The sequence below is a fragment of the Halichoerus grypus genome, chromosome 11 (assembly GCF_964656455.1).
Source record: "Halichoerus grypus chromosome 11, mHalGry1.hap1.1, whole genome shotgun sequence".
NCBI lineage: Eukaryota > Metazoa > Chordata > Mammalia > Carnivora > Phocidae > Halichoerus > Halichoerus grypus.
In genome coordinates, this window is record NC_135722.1 from 97,542,119 (window position 1) to 97,564,200 (window position 22,082).

The window sequence follows — 22,082 nt, forward strand, 5'->3', positions numbered from 1 at the left end:
AGCAGGGAGCCCGATGTGGGACTCGATCCCGGGACTCCAGGATCATGACCTGAGCTGAAGGCAGTCGCTTAACCAACTGAGCCACCCAGGCGCCCTGGGGCAAGTTCCTTTACTTCCCTGAGCCCCAGTCTCCTTGTCTAAAATGTTACCTGCCTAGGTAGGATCACACATGGAAAACGTTGAAGAATGTGTAGCATGTTTCCAGGTATTCAAGTATATTAGTGCTGACCCCTTCTCTGGAGAAGTTGGAAAGCTGGCCCTTGAATACTGGAGTCATTGCCAGGGCCCTCCCTGGACCGCTGACCTTGGTAATGATCCTGGTACCACCAAATGCCATCGCATCCCGTTCCCCGGGGCCCCCTGCCCCAGGTTAATATTTAGAAACAGGTGAAATTGGCTTCAAATGAACAAGGACAACCTCGAAGAGGAAAAGCACAGGACAAACACCGCGTGGTGTATATGAGCACCCCGGGCTTTGCTTGGCTGGTTCCTCCAGCTGGCTGGTCCGGGGCACAAGCTCTCTGGCGGTAAGGGAGGAGAGGAGTTTTGGCTTATACCTCAGGAATGACCCTACCCATGCCCACTTCATATTACCGATCTCAAATGCTCTGAACATGGTTTACCCAAGCACTCCCGCCTCCAGAAGAGTTTCCGGAATTGGGGATGTGTATGAATGTGTTCAGGCCAGCAAGGGTAGAAGAGTCTTCTATGCCTGCCTGTTTCCTCTCACACCTGAAACCGTTTGATCAGCAAATCTCATCGGCGCTATGTTCCAAATACGTCCTGAACTCAATCACCTGTTACCCCCTCCTCCGCGCAGTCCGGGAGCACGCCGCCATTGGCCCTCACCCGGATTCCCACAGTACCTTCCCTCACTGCTCTTCCTACTTCTGCCCAAGCCCGTCCTCGGTCTGGTCTCTCGAGTCGTCCTTTCTTTCTTTTTTTTTTTTTAAGATTTTATTTATTTATCAGAGAGAGAGAGAGACAGAGGCAGGCAGAGGGAGAAGCAGGCTCCTTGCTGAGCAAGGAGCCCGATGTGGGACTCGATCCCAGGACCCTGGGATCATGACCTGAGCCGAAGGCAGAGGCTTAACCGACTGAGCCACCCAGGTATCCCTCGAGTCGTCCTTTCAAAACAAAATGAGATGATGTCATCTGTGCTTCCAGACAAGACAGAGACTTGGGGACCGTGTACCGCAAACACCTACGGAACTGGAAAGAATAGTCGATATGGCGGTTTTCAGACGTAGGACTGCAGGGGAGGACGGCGACTCCTGAGGGGGCCAGACAAGCGAGGTAGCCCTACTACTGGCCGAGTTTACCCCCTGAAGAGGATTTCCTGGCCGCCGTGCAGGGAGGGGACCCCTGGCTAAGGCCGGCGGCTGAGTTCACGGGAAACTGGAAGGTGAAGGCCATTGGAATTCCCAGGGCCAGACCCCCGCCCAGGGTCCTCGCGAGTCTTCAGCGGATACTGACAGCGGCGTGGGCGGAGACCACGTGACGCCGGCAAGACCCACCCGAAAGGCATGGGGGGGGGATCCTGGGGCTGACAGGGCGGCCCTTAACCTAGGGCTGATCTCGCCCCCCTCCCGAGGCAGCACCCTTTGAGCACCCTTGCCTTCGCCCACGAATGACAAAGTAGGTGGCAGTGTTCCTATTCCGGGCCCCGTGTGAGCGCGGGGGACTGGTCCGGCCGCCCCTCTCCGGTGGCTCTTGCGCAGCCCCAGGGGGTTTCCTCTCGCGCTCGCCGTCCCGAGAAGCCAAGACGCCAGGGGCCGGCCTGCGGGTCTGCAGAGTTCGGCCTGTGACGCTCGCTCTGCTCCGGGACTTGGCAAGGTGAGCACACCTGCCTGGAACCCCGCCCCCCGCCCCCCGTCTCGGTGTTACCAGGCCCCCCGTGCCCTCCTGTAGCAGATGTGGGGGCGCCTCGTTTGTTTCTCCGCGCTCAGCATTGCAGCGTGCTGCCTGGTGGCCTGGGTCCCAGAGTCATTCCGTCCCCAGTTTTTGAGTTGTTTCAGATGGGAGAGTGAGTTGTACTCTCCATCTTTGTCAGTAGAAATTGATGAAAACTTCCAGTCGTATAGAAACCTGGACACACGTGTTTATAGAAGCTTTGTCACTGCCCCAAAAAGAAACAATCTGAATGTCCTTGAGCTGGTGAATGGATGGGCAAGCTGTTGTCCATCCGTCCTGTGGCGTACCCTTCAGTGATAAAAAGCTCTGTGTGCCAATATGGGTGTATTATGCTAAGTGAAAGAAGTCAGACTGGAGAAAGTACCTACCGTATCGTCCCATTTCTGTGCCGTCCTGGGAAATGCAACACTGTAGGGACAGAAAACAGATGAGTGGTTGGTTGATGGGGGCTGTAGGTGAGCGTGGGGAAGGCTCTAAAGGGCAAGAGAAGCTTTTGGGGGGTGATGGAGCTGTGGTTGCTTGCTTGTACACAGTTGTCCAAATTGGCAGAACTCTACATTAAAAATGATGAATTTTATTGTATGTAAAGGATGTCTTAAAAATTTACAATTAGTACTCTTTTTGCTCGGAGCCTTCCAGTTTACCTTATTCATTCCTCATAATTGCCCGGAAGGCTCTATTGTTCTGCCCTTGTTGCCTCTTTTTTTTTTTTTTTAAAGATTTTGTTTATTTATTTGAAAGAGAGAGAGAGAGAGAGACTGCGAGCGGGGGTGGGGAGGCAGAGGGAGAGGGAGCCTGATGTGGGGCTGGATCCCAGGACCATGACTTGAGTTGAAGGCAGATGCTTTACTGACTGAGCCACCCAGGCAACCCCCTCCCCCCAACCCCGTTGCCCCTTTGATATCTTCTTTTTTCTGCTGACTCATAGCCTCATTGTTCTCCTTGCTGAGCCTCAAACATCAGCCTCCTTTTGTCTCGGGACCTTTGCACATGCTCTTCCTCTGGATACTCACAGGAGTCATTCTTCTATTCTAATCACGTCTCTGCTAAAATGTCATCTCCTCAGAGAAGATATCCCTGGCTATCATATTTACAATACCATCTCCCACCAGTGCAGATACTTTTTCCTTATCCTGCTTTATTTTAAAGCATTTATCTCTAGCAGACATATATCTGTTTACTTGTTTATTACATAATCTTCTCTAGGATGTAAATTTTTAAATTTCATGGGAACAAGGGCTGTGTCTATTCTCTGGGGAAATCTAGATCCTACCCCCCTCCCCTTTCCTTGAAGGGATGGCATCTGCAGAGGCCGGGGGTCTCTAAGGATGTGCCAGTCCTGCCCAGAGGGAGGGCAGCCCCTTGGGGCCAGGGTGGACTTTGAGGTCAGTTGTCTGAGCCCTTGACAAGGCAGAGCATCTATAGATGGCTTTCAGGTAGGCCATGGGAAGGGCAGGAGTCCTGGGCCCTGGCTTCTTAAAGTGTGGTCTGTAGACCAGCAGCGTGAGCAGCACCAGTCAGCTTGTTAGAAAGGGTTTCAAGTCCCACCTTCCATCTCCTGAAGCAGAATTTGCTCTGTAGCAAGTTTCCCAGGTGATTTGTGTGCATGTTCCCCAAGTACGTCTCAAACTACAGGCAGGTGTGGGTCCCTGGCCTGAACCTGGTTCTCACCCTGCAGGAGGGTTAGAAAAGCAGGGCTTTGTCTTGCCCATTGTTCTCCCTCGTCTTTGGCCGGAACCAGGAAGCGTGGAGGCCTCTGGGAACAGGCAGGAGAGCCCCCAGCCCTGTATAGTAATGACGCAGGCAAACACAGCTTGAATTCCTAGGGTCCCAAGTCACCTTCCTGCAACATATCAAAGTCTCATTCTATTCCTGGAAGGCAAGTATAATTGTCCCCATTTTACCCATGGAAAAAGCAAAGCACTGAGAAGTTGAAAAACAAAACAAAACAAAACAAAAAAACCCACCTGAAACAACTCCCCAAAGATGTAACTCTTAGGTAACAGAGCTAGAATTTAAACCCCGTGCATTTTGTAAAACAAGTGGACAACCATTTATGGATATTTGTAAATACTAATACGCTTAGTCACTACCATACACTGCGTGCTTGCTGGACTGGGCCCTTCTCTGAGTACTTTACATGTATTCAGGCATTTAGCCCTCAGGGCACCCCTGCGAGGGAAGAACCGTTATTGTTAGTCCCATTTTACAGGTGAGGAAATGGAGACCCAGAGATGTTCAATATTTGTAAAGAGTCTGGAAAGATGCACATCCAGCTGAGATCAGTGGTTGCCTCTGAGGAGGGAGGTTGGGGATTGAAGGGGGATCATTGACTCTTTAAATCTTCAGCATTGTTTATTTTATTTTATTTATTTTTTATTTTTTTAAGATTTTATTTATTTATTTGACAGAGAGAGAGATAGCGAGAGCAGGAACACAAGCAGGGGGAATGGGAGAGGGAGAAGCAGGCTTCTTGCCGAGCAGGGAGCCCGATATGGGGCTCGATCCCAGGACCCTGGGATCATGACCTGAGCCGAAGGCAGACGCTTAACGACTGAGCCACCCAGGCGCCCCTTCAGCATTGTTTAGAACTATGTAATCCATTTACAGTAAACACACAGTTTTGAGTCGAGGTGTGCGTGCCTCTAAAGCCCAGATCCTCTTCGCTGCCAAGCCATCTTACAGGTCCTTTCGACTTCCCATTCTGTCTTCTCTCACTGTCCGTGGAGCACGGGGCTTCTCCCTGCCCTGCCTTTGTTCCCACTGTCCCCTCCCACCCTCCAGCTGGATTCACCTTATTTGGTCGCTAGTTCTATTTCAGATGCCACTTTCCATGGCATTTACACACACGTGGTTTACAGTGCTCCCCACATCATGTTTGAAATCTCCCCTGAGCTCCCCCACTGCACTGATGCGCTGGGCAGCACCTCCCTCTCCCTGCCCCTCTCCTGGTACCCAGCCCAGGGTCACACTCAGGGCTCTATCATGCTCCCTGGGATGGCTTGCTTTTCACGGAGGGCTAGCTCGTGGAGATAGCTCTGGACCCAGAGCTGTGAGAGCCAGGCCCCTGCTCTGGCTTCAGGCTCATCTCTCTGGGATTCAGCTCCCTTGCTTGCTTCCTTCCTTCCTTGTGAAAGAGGAAAGAATGTTCTCTGCCCACCAACCTCCTTTCCACACCCTCTCTTCCAGAGATGAGGAGGCTCCGCTGTGAGAGTCTCTATGTTAGCCATGGTATAATTCCTGGCTCCCTCTTGGCCTCCACAATGGAATCACTTATGCTCTGACTGTGGAATGCAAAAGTAGGCCTGTCTCTGCACATGCCCAGGTTAGCTGCTGAATGTCACCGTAGAACATTCCATGAATATATGCACATATATAGCTATATCTGTCTATATGTATGTAATAGATGACGTATTTTTAATTTTCTATTTTAAGTAAACTTAAGAATTTCTTTTTTGACCTATGAATTATTTAGAAGTGTTTTAAACATCACATTTGTGTTTTATATTTTTATTTTTTAAAGATTTTATTTGAGAGAGAGAGTGTGCGCACGTTGTGTGTGAGTGAGCATGGGGGGGGGGAAGGGGCAGAGGCAGAAGGACAAGCGGACGCCCCCCCGAGCAGGGAGCCCGACATGGGGCACGATCCGAGGACCCTGAGATCAATACCTGAGCTGAAGTCAGACACTTAACCGACTGAGCCACCCAGGTGCCCCTATTTTATATTTTAAAAACTGTTGTTTGCTATTTTGCCTTCAATAGCATTACAGTCAGAGAGCTTAATCTTAGCCTAGGTTTCTTAGAAAACTTGTCTAAGTTAAAGGTACAACTTAACGCCTTGTCATGGGGTTCCATCACAGGGAAGCAGGAGTCGGGGAAAGGGCTGTGAGGCCGGGAGAGAGAGAAGGCCAGCACAAGGTGAGGTGTTCCTGAGCTGACCACAGCTCCATCAGCTGAATCACAGGACTGTCCCTGGGGAACTAGGGCTTCTCTGAATAGTTCCATCCTGGGAAGAAGGATGAGTAATTTATCTGCCGGCTCCGTCCTGTCTCCTGTCTTCCATTATTCAGTGTTTGTCCTATAGGTAATAATTTCCATGTTATGTTACTCAGCCTTTCCAGGCAGCCCTGGGGAAGCCAGAGCTCTGTGGGGGCAGTCTGCTGGCTCTGGGTGCTGGAGCTACTGTGGCTCCCACCATGGTGGGCTCAATGAAGACCACCCAAGCCAGAGCCGGGCCCTGGCCCCAGGTGGGGGGATGGGACTGGTGTGGTGTTAGAAATGATGGCAGTTACCAGGGCTTTGGAACCACAGAAATGAAAGGGGCCAGAGCTGGGTCCATGCAAGGCAGGAAGCTGGGCTTAGAGGTAGGAGGATGGGGGATGTAGGCAAGGCTGGGTTGGAGATTGATGGGAGCACAGAACTGGGTCTGGTGGGTGCCCATACTACTTTTGAAATGTGTTGAGACTTACTTTATGGCCTAGTACGTAGTTGACTTTTTACAAATGTGCTTGAGAAGGATATTTATTTTCTAAGTGTCGCGTGCAAGATTCTACACCTGTTTCATATTATTTAATCTTCTCTACTAATATTTTACCTGCTTGACCTAAATCAATAATTGAGAGAAGTATGCTGCAGTCTTCCTCTGTGATGGTGGTTTTATCAATTTCTCTTTGTAGTTCTGTTAGTTCTTTTAGGGCTATTTTATATTCTGTTCATACAAGTAAGAAAAACCTATTTACTGAGAAACATTTCAAATATACAGAAAAGTAGAATAGTAAACATCATTTGATTTCACACTTGATGACATTTTGTCATATCTGCTTACCTGTTGTGTTTTTCCTGAAGTAAGTTACAACTTCATGTCATTTTATCCCCAATATTTCTGCATACATGTCTAAAATTAAGGATATTTTTATAAAGTATAATATTGTCACACATAATGAATGATTCCTTACTCTCATTTAACCCCCAGATCCTATTCACATTTCCCCAGTTGCCCCTTTGCCCAAATGTCTTTTGCTGCTAATTTGTTCAATTCAAGACTCAATCGGAGAGCTCGTTTTTGGTTGTTATGCCTTTCATGACATTGACTTATGGAAGAGATTGGGTCACCTGTGTCGTTGAATGTTCCACCTTCTGGATTTATCGGTTCGCTTCCAAGTGGTGTCATTTAACTCATTCTTCTAACTTATATATTTCCTATTAGCTGGAAATTAGCTGTAAAGGTATAGATTAAGCATTTTTGGTAAGGGGCCTTGAGGTGACGCAGTGCGAGGTATACTTCATATTCACCTCAGGAGGTGCATAGTATCTCATTATTCCACTGTTAGTGGGCAGGGTGAGGTCAACCTGATCCTTGATTTTAAAGTTAGATTTTCCTCTTGAGATTAGCAAGAAATCTGTGGGGTGATACTTGGGCATTAAGCAACTATCCAGTTCTCCATAAATCTTTCACTTAATGCTTTTCGCCTCCATTGATGATTCTTGCCTGAATCCATTATTTCATTAGAGGTTGCAAATTTTCTGTCATTCACTGATCTTGATTAGCTACATTTTTTTCTGGGTGAAGAAGAGCTTCCCCTCCCCACCTCGAGCCACCTTGTTACCTGGAGGTAGATTTCTGTGGTGAAGCAGAATGACGCTTGTTCCCCACCGCGCCCCCGCCTGCCTTGGAATGCTATTTCAGAGTAAGGACTTGGTATGGCAGCCACGTCCAGTGGTGACAAAGGGATTGCGGGTTTTTTCCTTTCTTTTTTTTCTTTTTGTTTACAGGTTTTAACTTACTTTATCTTCCTGGTGAACTGATCCTTTTATGACTATCTAGTGACTGTCTTTTATCCTAAAGTCAGTTTTGTCTTTTTGTCCTAAATCCCTGTTTACAAAAAAATGTTACATAGCTTTTCCAGCTTAAATTTGGTAAAGTGCTTGTGTTCTAGATCTTTTTCAATCTTTTTTATTTTTAATGGTTCCATAACCTAATGTTTTGGGTGTGTCTTTTATAAATAACACAAAGCTTGATTTTACATTTTTATCCTCTATATATTAGTTGGTGAGTTTAACATTTATTGTGATTATTGATAACTTATTTTTACCGTCTTACTTTGTACATTTTGTTCCATTTTTTTCTGTGCTTTCTCTCCTTTTCAGTCTCTTCTTCCTCTCTCTGAGATTGTTATTTTTTGGTTGCTTTTCCTTAATGTATTTCTTGTTTTTATTTTTTATTTTTTTAATTTTTTTAAAGATTTTATTTATTCATTCGACAGAGAGACACAGAGAGAGAGGGAACACAAGCGGGGAAGCAGGAGAGGGAGAAGCAGGCTTCCCACAGAGCAGGGAGCCCGATGCGGGGCTCGATCCCAGGACCCTGGGATCATGACCTGAGCTGAAGGCAGACGCTTAACCGACTGAGCCACTCAGGCACCCCTATTTCTTGTTTTTATTATCTTGGAAGCTAAACACTTTATTTTCATTCTTCTGGTGGTTACTCTTCTGACCATTTAAAATATAGTACATACACTTTCTGTAACGTAACTTTCTTCAATATTTAAACTTCTGGAATAATTTCATAACTTTAGAATATTTTAACTCCAACTATCCCCTCCTGACTCACATGGTATTGTTATCCTGTATTTTAGTTAGGTTTTAAAAAATTAACCCACAAAATAGATGTTATTTTACGTAGACAAAGTTCATTTAGATTTATGTACATTTTTACCAGTTGTTTCACTATGTCTTCTTGCATCTCCATTCTTCCTGTGAGGATTGTTTTTCTTTCTAAAGTATATACTTGAATTTACCCAAAGGATACAAAAATACTTATTTGAAGGGATACATGTACCCTGAGGTTTATAGCAGCATTATCTACAATAGCCAACTTATGGAAACAGCCCAAGTGTCCATAGATAAAGAAGGTGTGTGTGTGTAATGGAATATTACTCAGCCATGAAAAAACGAAATCCTGCCATTTGCCACGACATGGATGGAGCTAGAGAGTATTATGCTAAGTGAAATAAGTTAGTCAGAGAAAGACAGATACCATATGATTCACTTATATGAGGAATTTAAGAAACAAACGAACAAAGGGGGGAAAGAGAGAGGCAAAAGAAACAACAGACTCTTAACTAGGGAGGACAACCTGATGGTTACTAGAGGGGAGGTGGGTGGAGGGATGGCGGAAATAGGTGAGGGGGATTAAGGAGGGCACTTGTGCTGAGCACTGGGTGATATATGGAATTGCTGAATCACTATATTGTACACCTGTAACTAATAATACATTGTGTATCAACTAACTGGAATTTAAATAAAAATTAAAAGTACAGTACATACTTGAGATTTTCCTTTAGAGAAGACCTGTTGGTAGTAAACTCTATTGTTGTTTTCCTGAAAATGCCTTAATTCTTAAAAGGTAGTTTTGTAGAATTCACAATTCTCTATTGTCTCGGCACACGAAGATAGTCTTCTGGTTCCTTTACTGCTGTGGGGAAGTCTGCTGGCAGTCTAACTGTGGTATCTTTTTATTTTTATTTATTTGTTTTTGTTTTGAGAGAGAGAGAGAGAGCACACAAGAACACGAGTGGAGGGGCAGAGGGAGAGGAGAGAGAGAATCCCAAGCAGGCTCCATGCTCAGTGCGGAGTCTGGCGCCGGGCTCGATCCCATGACCCCCAGACCACGACTGGAGCCGAAACCAAGAGTTGGATGCTCAATTGACTGAGGCACCCAGGCGTCCCTCACTGTAGTATTTTTATGGTGTTGTAGGCAGTTTGGGTTGTTTCTCTGGCTGCTTTAAAGAGTTTCTGTTCATTTTTGGTGTTCTGAAGATTCACGATCATGTGCCTAGGTGAGGATTTATTTGAATGTTTCCACCTTGGTTGTATGCGTGTATACACCATAGTGGCAAATACTCAATGTGAGGGTTCATGCCTTTAATGAGTTCCAGACATTCTCAGCTGTTATCTCTTTAAATGTTGTTTTTCCTTCATATTTCTTTTTTTTTTAAAAAAAGATTTTATTTATTTATTTGACAGAGAGAGACACAGCGAGAGAGGGAACACAAGCAGGGGGAGTGGGAGAGGAAGAAGCAGGCTTCCTGCCGAGCAGGGAGCCTGATGCGGGGCTCGATCCCAGGACCCTGGGATCATGACCTGAGCCGAAGGGAGACGCCTAATGACTGAGCCACCCAGGTATCCCTAAAATACTTATTTTTTTAAACAGAAAATAAGCATTGGTGAGAATATGGAGAAATTGGAACCCTTGTGCACTGTTGGTGGGAATGTAAAATGGTGCGTTCCTTATGGAAAACAATAAAAAATTAAAAACAGATACCATATGATCCAGCAGTTCTACTCCTAGGTATACACCCCAAAGAATCGAAAGCAGGGTCTTTAAGAGCTATTTGTACACCCATGCTCACAGCAGCATTATTCACCATAGCCAAAAGGTAGGAGGGACCCAGATGTCCATTGATGGACGAATGGATAAACAAAATGTGGTATAAATAATGGAATATTATTCAGCCTTAAAAAGGAAGGAAAATCTGACACAGGCTACAACCACAGATAACCTTGAAGACACTATGCTAGGTAAAATAAGCCAGGCACAAAAAAGGCAAATACTATATAATTCCACGTACATGAGGTACGTGGAGTAGTCAGAGGCTTCATAGAGACAGAAGGTAGACAGGTGGCTTCCAGTATTTCAAGGGAGGAAGAAATGAGGAGTTATTGTTCAATGGGTACAGAATTCTGGAAGGGAAAAACAGCTTTGGAGATGGATGGTGGTGATGGTTGCACAATAGTGTGAATGTACTTAATGCCATTGAACCGTATACTTATAAATGGTTGATAGTAAATTTTATGTGAGTTTTAAATTAAAAGTATTTTTTTTTAAAGATTTTATTTATTTATTTATTCATTTGAGAGAGCGAGAATGAGAGAGAGAGAGAGAGAGCACATGAGAGGGGGAGGGTCAGAGGGAGAAGCAGACTCCCCTGCTGAGCAGGGAGCCCGATGCGGGACTCGATCCCGGGACTCCAGGATCATGACCTGAGCCGAAGGCAGTCGCTTAACCAACTGAGCCACCCAGGCACCCCTAAATTAAAAGTATTTTTAAAATATCTTAAAATGTGGAAAAAATACTCATTTTAAATTTATTTAGAGATTCATAAATTATTGGCGGTCCTATAGTGTGATAGTTCATAGCATGAACACTGGAGTCACAATGCTTATATTCACCTTACCCATATGTAACCTCAGGCAAGATACTTAGCCTCATTGAGCCTTAGTTTTCTTACCCATAAAATGGGGATGGGATATGAATGGCACCGATCTCGTAGGTTTGTGTGAGTCGTAAATGACCCAGTACACAGCAAAGCACTTAGAATAGCATCTGGCACATAGAAATATTCTACAGTATCGGTTTTTCTTATAATCTGATAATTCTAACATCTAAAGTCCTTGAGGTTCTAAATTTGCTATTTTTGATGATTCCCACTCCTGGGGTTTTCTTTTTTAAAAATCTTGGCCCGTCTTTGATGGTGAGCACTGGTTCTGGGTTTAGTTCTGATCTCAACTTTCCTAAAGGTCTTGGTCCCTTGGACAACCCAAGTTTTTAGTTAGTTTGTTGCTTTCAGATCTCTGTCTTCCTTTCAGCTCACAATTCTGATAGTTTTGTTTTGTTTATTTGTTTATTCATGTTTTTATTTGGCCTTTGAGGACTTCTGTTATTTCCTGAGAACCTAGTAAAGCATTGTCAAGTATATTTATCTAACATCTGACCAGGAGGGTCCTCAGAATACCCGGGCCCCCATACAATGGCCAGAGAAGTCCATGGGGCTTAATTCTCTGACCATTTGAGTGCAGGACTTATGCTTATGTCCCCAGAACCCCATTTAGGGACCACCTCAGACTTTGCAGGTGATAAATGTCTTTTTTTTTTTTTTAACTTTATTATGTTATGTTAGTCACCATACAGTACGTCATTGGTTTTTGATGTGGTGATCCACGATCCATTGTTTTCGTATAACACCCAGTGCTCCATGCAGTACGTGCCCTCCTTAATACCCATCACGGGGCTAACCACCGCCCCCCCCCCTAAAACCCTGTTTGTTTCTCAGTGTCCATAGTCTCTCATGGTTCATCTCTCCCTCCAATTCCCCCCCCCATTTTGCCCTTCCTTCTCCTAATGTCCTCCATGCTATTCCTTATGTTCCACAAATAAGTGAAACCATATGATAATTGACTTTCTCTGCTTGACTTATTTCACTTAGCATCATCTCCTCCAGTCCCATCCACGTTGATGTAAAAGTTGGGTATTCATCCTTTCTGATGGCTGAGTAATATTCCATTGTATATATGGACCACATCTTCTTTATCCATTCATCTGTTGAAGGGCATCTCAGCTCTTTCCACAGTTTGGCTATTGTGGACATTGCTGCTATGAACACTGGGGTGCATATGGCCCTTCTTTTCACTACATCTGTGTCTTTGGGGTAAATACCCAGTAGTGCAATTGCTGGGTCATAGGGTAGCTCTATTTTTAAATTTTTGAGGAACCTCCACACTGTTTTCCAAAGTGGCTGTACCAACTCGCATTCCCACCAACAGTGTAAGAGGGTTCCCCTTTCTCCACAACCTCTCCAATGTTTGTTGTTTCTTGCCTTGTCAATTTTTGCCATTCTAACTGGTGTAAGTATCTCAGTGTGGTTTTGATTTGAATTTCCCTCATGGCTAATGATGATGAACATTTTTGCATGTGTCTGTTAGCCATTTGTATGTCTTCTTCAGAGAAGTGTCTTTTCATATCTTTTGCCCACTTTTTGACTTGATTATTTGTTTTTTGGGTGTTGAGTTTGAGAAGTTCTTTATACATCTTGGATACCAGCCCTTTATCTGTAGTGTCATTTGCAAATATCTTCTCCCATTCTGTGGGTTGCCTCTTTGTTTTGTTGACTGTTTCCTTTGCTGTGCAGAAGCTTTTTATCTTGATGAAGTCCCAAAAGTTCATTTTTGCTTTTGTTTCACTAGCTTTTGGAGATGTATCTTGAAAGAAGTTGCTGTGGCCGATGTCAAAGAGGTTGCTGCCTATGTTCTCCTCTAGGATTTTGATGGATTCCTGTCTCACATTGAGGTCTTTCATCCACTTTGAGTTTATCTTTGTGAATGGTGTTAGAGAATGGTCGAGTTTCATTCTTCTGCATGTGGCTGTCCAATTTTCCCAGCACCATTTATTGAAGAGACTGTCTTTTTTCCACTGCATGTTTTTTCCTGCTTTGTCAAAGATTATTTGACCATAGAGTTGAGGGTCCATATCTGGGTTCTCTATTCTGTTCCATTGGTCTATATGTCTGTTTTTTTTTTTTTTTGTTAAAGAATGAAAGCAACCAGATCGGGCTCTCTAGGTAGAAGTAAGGACTCAGAGGTGTAGTGTCTCTTTCCAGCCGCTGGGGGAGCCATGATTTACTGTCAGCCTTGAGTACCTAAATCCTCTCCCTGCCCAGTCATAGGTGTTGTCTTTGGGTCTCCTTTTCCCTTGTTTGAGAATCAGTGGTCTCCCCGAGACCTTTTCATACCCAGGCTCAAGAATGATGCAGTAGAGCAATGTCCACAATAGCCAAACTATGGAAAGAGCCTAGATGTCCATCAACAGATGACTGGATAAAGAAGATGTGGTATATATATACAATGGAATATTATGCAGCCCTCAAAAATCGAAATCTTGCCATTTGTAACGACGTGGATGGAACTAGAGGGTATTATGCTAAGCGGAATAAGTCAATCAGAGAAAGACAATTATCATATGATCTCACTGGTATGTGGAATTTGAGAAACAAGACAGAGGATCATAGGGGAAGGGAGGGAAAAGTGAAACAAGACAAAACCAGAGAGGGACACAAACCATAAGAGACTCTTAATCTCAGGAAACAAACTGAGGGTTGCTGGAGTGGAGGGGGGTGGGAGGGATGGGGTGGCTGGGTGATGGACATTGGGGAGGGTATGTGCTATGGTGAGCGCTGTGAATTGTGCAAGACTGATGAATCACAGACCTGTACCCCTGAAACAAATAATACATTATGTGTTCTTTTTTTTTTTTTAATGATTAAGCCAGCTTTGGGGCCAAACTTCTTTTTTTTTTTTTTTTAAAGATTTTATTTATTTATTTGAGAGAGAGAATGAGATCGAGAGAGAGCATGAGAGGGGGGAGGGTCAGAGAGCGAAGCAGGCTCCCCGCTAAGCAGGGAGCCCGATGCGGGACTTGATCCCGGGACTCCAGGATCATGACCTGAGCTGAAGGCAGTGGCTTAACCAACTGAGCCACCCAGGCGCCCAATACATTATATGTTAATAAAAAATGCAAAAACAAGAATAAGATGCAACAGTCCTAGCTCAGCCCGTAGCGCGCAGCCCAGCCCGCCCGGGTTAAAGGCTTCACGCACCTGTTTAATGGCGGCCATAGAGCTAATGGTCATGATAGTGAGTAATAGTAGTTATGCCAATAGTAGGACAGTGCATTTTACATTACAATTAGTTTCTTGCTCAGGTGGGCTTGAGGATGGGTGGAGGAGAGGGCTGGCTGAGACCCCTTCCTCCCTCCACTCCAGCCCTTGGTGATCTGGGTTCTCACCGGAGAGTCTGCTTCCATTCCGCAGAGTAGGAAAGTTCCTTCTTGGTTGGCAATGCCTTCTGAGACCTTGGCTGGAAGGCTGGCCTGTTCAGTGGACTGTGTCTTTCTCCTTGGGACACCGGGAGCCCAAGGGGTGGCGGAGCTGGGGCTGCTGACGTCCTTCCGGGTGCCTGTGGACTCTGAGGTCTTTTACAGGAATGGAGACCCTTTGCTGCGCCAAGAAATGCTGAGGCTGTGGGCAGAGAGGTGTGTCCAAGGGGGCTCTTGCTCTGTCTGACTTCTGGGATCCCCAGGTGGGCAGGACAGGGGGAGGCCGTTTCCAGCAGTATGGAAGGGGGGCAGCATCATGGCTCCAACTATGAGAAGAGACCAACAAAGAGATGATTTGAAACTGGACAAGGTGGTGATGTATGCAAAATTAGCCTGCCTTTTCTGAAGCTCTTTGCTCCTCCCTCTTTTCTAGGCAAGTATCTTGAGCCTTCCCACCCTCCTCCTTAACAGAGTCTGTTCTCTGGAAACTCTGTGCCAGAGAATAGAGAATGATAAAGCTGGGTGTGTTCTATACCCTAAGACATTTGCGTTTATTTGGAATCACAGATCTAAGGAATTTCAGCTCTTCCTGGTGGAATCGCAGGTTGTTACTGGTGGGGAAAATTATTTAGTATGTAAGGGGTCATCGTAGAGCCATTTAAGTCAAAGCTAAGGATGGTTTGGTACCTTTAGGGTAGAGGAAGGGAGGGAGGGCACAACAAGTGGGGCTCACCTTCCGGACATTATAGATCCAGTTGAGATAGGCTGTGACCTTGGTGTATACTCCCGGGGTACTGGGGCCCCCACAGCCATGGCCCCAGCTCACGATACCCACCACTTGCCACTGGTCAGAGTGATACATCAGGGGCCCACCGCTGTCACCCTGTGAGACACCAGAACAGGGGTTGCTGGGGAGGGCAGGCAGGGGTGGGGTGGAGGAGTGAGCTTCTTTTTCTTCCCCTCCTGGAGTTGGCCCATCTGTTCCTCTGTGCTCCCTACTCCTCCCCACTGCTCTGTGCTGTTCTGCCCTCACCACCTCTGCCCATGCTGTTCCTGCAGCCTGGAAGGCCCTTCCATTTGGGGCAAAGGGGTTCTGTTTGTGGTCAAGTAAGTTGTTGGTGTGCTTTCTCTCAGATTCACAGGGCACACTAGCAAACTGAAGGCTCTAAGGGGTTCTGCAGTGAGAAGCCCGATTCTCTTTGTTTAACCCAGTACTTCCCAAATTTATTTAGCTGCTCATGGGATGCCTGTCGTATGCCAGGTACCATTCTAGACAACTGGGATTTGGTCAATGAAAAGAACAAAGATCCTTGCCTTCGGGGAGCTTAGAGTTACACGGAAAAGAGAGAGACAATAAGCAAATAACACAATAGACCAGAATGTGTCAGATAGTGCGAAGTGCACTTATTTGGGTGTCTGTCCCAGCTCCTATAGCCCCTGAGACTTTGTCCCTCAGAACCCAGTAACACCATAGCCTAACTGCCCCCCTCGCCCACCACTATGAGCTCCCCGAGGGAAGAAGACACTGTCCCCCAAACCCAGTATTTACCTGGCATTCAAGAGATGGCCAAGAGCTACCTCTTGAGTGGAGGGATTTAATGACTGAGAATGGGGGCGGGAATAAGGTTAGGGCCTTTAGTGAAAATGGCTCGGAAGATCCTCTGGGGGTGGAGGGAGTGAAAATGTGTTCAGGGACTGACTGGTCAGTGGGGTTGGGGGGGGGCAGGCATTGCCCCAGGGCTCATCCAGCAGGACATGGGTTTTCTCTAGTTCAGCATCTTGGCAGTTCTAGAGAAAACAGACCTGGCATTCCTGCCCTAACGTGACTCCTACTCCTATGCGTGATGGGAAGTAAGAGCAGGTGGGGTGGGTAACACCATTTTTGTAGGTGAAATACACATTTGAAATCTTTCTGCTTGTCTCTGTCCATCCATTCATCCTTCTGTCCTTATCTGACTGTAATCCTTCTTTCCCTCCCTCTCTCCCTTCTTTTCTTCATCACACGTTGAGTGCCCACCATATGCAAGACTTCATATGGAGTCATCGGCCCCTGGACTTAATTGTCTCTCCGGGACTAATATCTCTATCCAAGGAACTCCCTCATGCTCCCACCTGGCAGGTGTCCACGCCGCCCTCCAGGATGCCTGCGCACAGCATCTGCTCGGTAACTTCCCCCTGGTAGGCATCCTCCGCGTTGCACCGAGTGTGGTCAATGAGCTGGACTGATGCCTGCAGCAGTGTGTCGGACATCTTTCCTGGGAAGTTGAAAACATACTCATATTCCTGTTCTTGCCTCCTACCCCCAGCCCAGGATAATTCTGTGGGTTACCTGACACCTTGGTGCTTGGACTTCCAGGATGGGTTTTTCTCAGGGATGGTCCTCCTTCCCATCACCTCCAAGAGCTGCTCCCTCAGCCCTGTGGTCCTGAGCCCAGGACTTACCTCCATCCTGCTCCGTAAAGCCCCATCCAATAACCCAGAGCGGGGTGGCTGGAATGAGCTCCTCATCAAAAAAGGGCAGGCAGATGGGTCTGACCGTGCCTGCCAGGAGCAGAGAGAAAGAGGGGAGAGCCTGGTGGCTAAGCACTCTGAAAAGGTTGACACCAGGTTTTCTATGACCTGTGTTCCAGGGGATGTTAACAAAAGTGGCATAAGAAAATTCTGTGGTCAAATAAGTTGAGGAGATATAGTTTAAACATCATAAAAACAGATTAAAAATTAAAAGCCTTGTCATATCTTTATATACTAATGTGCCCCAAGAAGAGAGCTCTACTATAAAAATGTTTCCCAAACTTACTTGAGAATAGAACACCCCCCCCCTTTTTTTTTCTCCAAAGGACCAGTGTCTTGTGGAACTGACAGTTGGAAATGCTGATGTAAATACTGTCCAAGCATGAGTCCTCTAACAGAGCTGTTCCAAGATTCCATGGGCTGCCTTAAGGGTGATGAGCTCTCTGCCCCTGGAGGAGACCAGGTGGGCACAGTAACCCCTTGGCGAGATATTGTGCAGGCTCTTGGCATTGGTTGAGGGTGGAAGATGGACTAGAGGATCTTTTAGTTCCCTTACAACCCCAAGATTGGATGAGTCTATGATTCTCACTTGAGGTGCTCCACATGGAGAAAATAGACCTCACAAGAATCCAGCAGGGGGTGGGGCGGGCTGTGAGCCGGCAGCTTAAAGGGGCCTCATGGCCCCTCACTGATGTTAGGCTGGTATATTCACGGGAAACGCATAGCTGGGGGCTTGAGAGGAGCCGTGATGTGCCCAAGGCCACTTAGTGAGCTAGTGGCAGAAGGGGATTAGAACTTGACTTAAGGGGTCTGTTCCCAGATGCCACCTCTCACCGGAGAATGTGAGTGGGAACTGCAGCTTCACGAGGGCAATGTCCTTCTCTTTGGAGTACGTGGTGTTGAGCTCAGTGATGAAGATGCTGGCCACAGGCAGGGATGGGAAGTTGCCCAGTTTGTCTGAGCCAGCCCTCACCTTCCAGGTGGAGACATCATGATACTTCCTAGGGGGGCAGAGACAGCGGGGTTCAGGCCTGAGCCAAGCATGTGTGGTCTTTGCCAAAAACTGGGTCCCCAGGGCCCTGGGGATTGGGGTGCTGAATGTCCCTGCTTTAGGAGGTAATGATGGTGAGGCCAAGGGTGGTAGAGAAGGAGCAGGTCTGAGGAATCCCCTACGAAAGGCCAAATTCTAAAAGGGGATTTGATCCTTTCCCCCAGTGAAACCTGCCCAAGAAAACTTCTAACTGGAGGGCTGGGGAAGGGGCTGTTCCCAGTGCCTGAGCTCTGGGGTCCTGGCACTCTCTCCCCCCAGCACTTTTTACTGTCTGTGTTACTCATGCGGTACTCGTATTGTCAGTTACGTTATGTACTTGTCTGTCTTTCTCCTCCAGACGCTCCTGCCTGCTTAATGTGCATGGGTGGTTTCCCAGGAAAGGACTTAGAGCTTTGTCAGATCTCAAAAAAGGTTAAGAATCCCTGGCTTACACTGTGAGTTCCTCTAAGGCGCTGACAGATCTAATGCATATGGGTACATAATATAGTACTCATTAGATGTTGAAAGAACGAATGAATGAATGAATGAATGAAAGAAAGAAAGCGAAGAGGGCCTGGGAGTAGTCCTTCCCCAGAGGTATGGGCAGGCCTCTCTCTGCTGGCCTGTAAGGGAATCTGTGCTTTATGCTTTTTAAGTTTAAAGTTTTTTTGCTATAATGGGGGAGTGGCGGTGACTCTCGACCCTGGAATCACTCCGGAGAAGACTGGCAGAGGGAGAGCATTCTCAGGACTCCAGGGAGATGGATGGGAAGAGCTTCTGTGGAGTGGATGCTAAGGGGCCAGACTGAGGACACTGGGTATCTGATTGCTTCCTGACTGGAGGAGGTCTGCTCAGACCCTGGGTGCCTATCATAGGACATTGTGTCCAGTGTCTCATTGGGGCGGCCACACCCAAGGACGTGGTCTGTGGAGGGAGGGCAAAGAGGGATGAGGACACTGGAACATAAGCTGGGAGACAGGGGACCCAGACACTCAGGCCCTTCCAAGGCTTTGAGCCCCCAAGGCTTCCTCGTGGTGCAGGCCTTACCTGAAGCAGTGGGCTGCCGTGAGGATCCAGTGGGGGTCCAGAATGCTCCCTCCACATATGTGTTGTTTGTTGTACTGGATGCTGACCTGCCAAGGCCAAGAATCCACAGAGGCCGTCTCCCCGCCCACCACCCGAGGGGCTTTCAGGCTCTCCCCACAGGCTGGAGTCAGTAGGAAGGAGGGAGAAATCAGGAGTCAGGCTCTGGAGGGATGGGACTGCCTCCCCTTGGAGCCCCGCGTATGTCCCCTTAGAACAGAGCCCTTATGACTGGAACCTGGAGGGGTGGGGAGGACCAGGCCCATTTTGAGTTATTCCTAGGGAGCTGGTGTCCCAGACTGTAGGCTTTCCCCCAATCTCCCCCTCCTTTGTTGGGCTTCGGAAGTGTTTATATTATGAACATGGGCGTGTCCATTGTGCTGGGAATTCATGGCCTTCAAACCAAACAGGTGATGCAGAATTACAAAAGTCCTGCCCAGGTGGTGTGTCCCAGCCACTCCTGCGGAGTATCAGCAAACAGATGCCCACAAACTGCTCTGGGAGCCGGAAGTGGGAAGAAGGTTCCAGAAACTGGATCTTCCTATCCTAAACTCACCTTTCTCCAAGTCCCTTCCCCCGTGATGAGTGAGTCTCCCAGTTTGACATGCTATGCTCTCTTTCATATGCCACTGTCCTTGGCTTTTCCATCATGACCCTCAAGCTCTGGTAAAAGCCTCCATTCCCACCTCCCTGCCCTGCCCTCAGCCTCTCCAGTCCTGGCGGTCATGGCCACAGTGGTGGTTCTCCCAGGAAAATGCTGCCATCCTTTCTGGGCCTCTGCCAGCCAGGGGCTTTTCAGACACCTCTTATTCCAAACTCTGCTTTCTCTGTGTCCCCCCCCCCCCGACCCCCCCACCCACTCCCTCGCAGCCCCAGGGCATCTCTCTTTCTAGGGTAGAGTTTAAAGTCCTCCTGGCAGCTACCCACTGTCCTTAGCTAAAGTTTTCGTCTAGCTGAATCGATCTGCTTTTAGCTCCCTAAAAAGTCGTTCTGCTTATGCTCGAGGAAATTCCCATCCCTGAGATGCTATCCTCTTGCTATTTATCTAAACCATTGATCCATTCAGCAAATTTGTACTAAGTACCTACTGTGTTCAGGGATGCTGGGAAGAGAGCAGAGGACAAGACAGACGGACAGACGTGGTCTCTCCCTTCTGGGAGCCTACAGCTCAGTGTTTAGCCTGGGCACCACCCCCTGGGGGCCACCCAATCCCTGGGGACTTCCCCATTCTGGAATTTCCATAGCCTGCCCCCTGGTGTTGGCCTGCCTTTCATTTCCTTTGTGCTTTGGTCTTCCTGGTAAGACTGACAGATCCTCAAGGGAACGTCTGTGACTTCAGTCTCTCTGTGATGACAGTGCCATTTAGTGCAGAGGGCAGATGGTGTGACTGACGGTTCAGTCATTCACTGGCTGGCCACCGTGTGTCCGTCCCCACACACGAGGGATTGTGGGCGTCACGTGATAATGACAAGAAGTCTTAACGTCCAACAGGGAAGCCCATGTACTGCCCAACGGCAAAGGCAGTGATGATGGCCTTGTTCCACTCAGCCCGTCCAGTGTCTGGCCAGCGTGGCAGGCTCTGGTCAGTTCTTCCACAAGGCTGGGAGGACAAGCTGGGTCACGGAGCTTGTTTTCTCTTCTGATCTCCTCTGTAAGAGCTGCATCCTCTGGGGCAGTTGGACAAAAGGGCTTCTTGGGAAGAGGAACCTCAGAAAGGTCAGGTGGATTACTCAAGATCATGCTGGAAGCCAGTGGGACTGGTGCCTGGGTCTCTCTGCGGCAGGTGGGCTGTGAGCGCTACTCAGTCCGGCGCCTCCCACCTGTGACCTCGCGTCTCTCTCTTGCTGCTCTCTATCTCTGTTATAAGTTCCTGAGGAGAGTGGCCAATTCTTTGACTTGTCTGGTATTTTCTACTTCCCACTAGTTTGCCTGACAGTGCTCGACACAGTCTGACTGTTTTTTTGCTAAAGTGAATGCTCTGGTCTTGGATAACTGAGCACACTTTTGACAGAGGAGGCCTTGCGGGCCTGACCAGGGTGGGAGGGCGTGGAGACCCAGTTCTGTCCTTTCCAGTTTTCTGTTCCCTGCCAGCTCTCTGCTTCGGTTGTGGGGTTGTGTGTGGATGGTACTAAAGAGTTCTTAATGTCCCCCACTTGAGGGAGCACTGCCCTACAGACCCAAGGCCCAGGGAAGTTTAGTTTGGGACAAAACAGAGAGAAACTTAGAGTCTGAGAGATTTAAGAATGAGGATGAAGGTCTTTCTCCCTGCTCATTGCTGGCCCACGGCCCAAACCCTCAGAGATGGGACATACTCACCAAGGCAGTGCAGGGAGACCAGGGAGCCCGAGAGACAGGGTCTGGAAGGGAGACACAGGGCCTTATGGTTTCTGTGGGAGGCAAGGACTCCGGTCCCCTGGCCCTGTTGACCCCAGCCCTCCTCCCAACACCTGGGAAATCTGGAACCCACGTCCTGGGGGGACTGTATAGAAACGGTATGACCACTTAGCTCATTGTGTTTGATTGGTTTGGGTTCAACGCCCCTGCTGTTAAGCACCCACTATGTGCTGGGCCCGGCCTGCGTCATAGCCCAACCCAAGACCTTGGCATCCTGCAGTGGAAGAGAGCTGAGCCTGGAACAATGTCTGTTACACTGTGGGCTTTCCAGATGGACAAAAAGTGGGATTTCAGTGGAATTACAGGCACACAATCCTTCTGCTACCATCTTGGTCCTTTTTAAGATTTACTCTTTGGTGAATAAGCAGCCCTCAGCAGCATCCCCAAATGCTAGGGAGCCAGAATCTTCTTCGGGGCTCTCTGCTGCAGTGTGACCATTTTTATCTAGCTGCTGAGCTCTCATGCACAGTGGGGAGGCAGAGGAACAGACCACTGCCAAAAC

At 47.6% G+C, this 22,082-nt stretch overlaps 2 protein-coding genes across 5 annotated transcripts in view; one reads left to right on the forward strand and one right to left on the reverse strand.

The window, feature by feature from the left end:
- The first annotated feature begins 1,317 nt into the window (after positions 1-1,317).
- The window catches only part of SMIM35 (small integral membrane protein 35), a 118,439-nt gene continuing 97,674 nt past the window's right edge, over positions 1,318-22,082 (forward strand). Inside the window, exon 1 of the mRNA XM_078058928.1 lies at positions 1,318-1,836. The gene's annotated coding sequence lies outside the window, so the exon portion shown is untranslated. The remainder of the gene's footprint in view (positions 1,837-22,082) is intronic.
- TMPRSS4 (transmembrane serine protease 4) overlaps positions 13,219-22,082 on the reverse strand; it is a 35,342-nt gene continuing 26,478 nt past the window's right edge. For 2 of the 4 annotated variants that reach the window (XM_078058923.1, XM_078058926.1), the window contains 7 exons: positions 21,503-21,543; positions 19,151-19,310; positions 17,908-18,074; positions 17,005-17,103; positions 16,675-16,817; positions 15,296-15,445; positions 13,219-14,764 (listed from right to left, as the gene is read on the reverse strand). In XM_078058923.1, the coding sequence (XP_077915049.1) occupies positions 14,621-14,764; positions 15,296-15,445; positions 16,675-16,817; positions 17,005-17,103; positions 17,908-18,074; positions 19,151-19,310; positions 21,503-21,543 (904 nt within the window). In that variant the 3' untranslated portion in view covers positions 13,219-14,620. Of the gene's footprint in view, positions 14,889-15,295; positions 15,446-16,674; positions 16,818-17,004; positions 17,104-17,907; positions 18,075-19,150; positions 19,311-21,502; positions 21,544-22,082 lie in introns of all 4 variants that reach the window. The other 2 variants (XM_036123084.2, XM_078058925.1) reach the window with 2 other exon arrangements.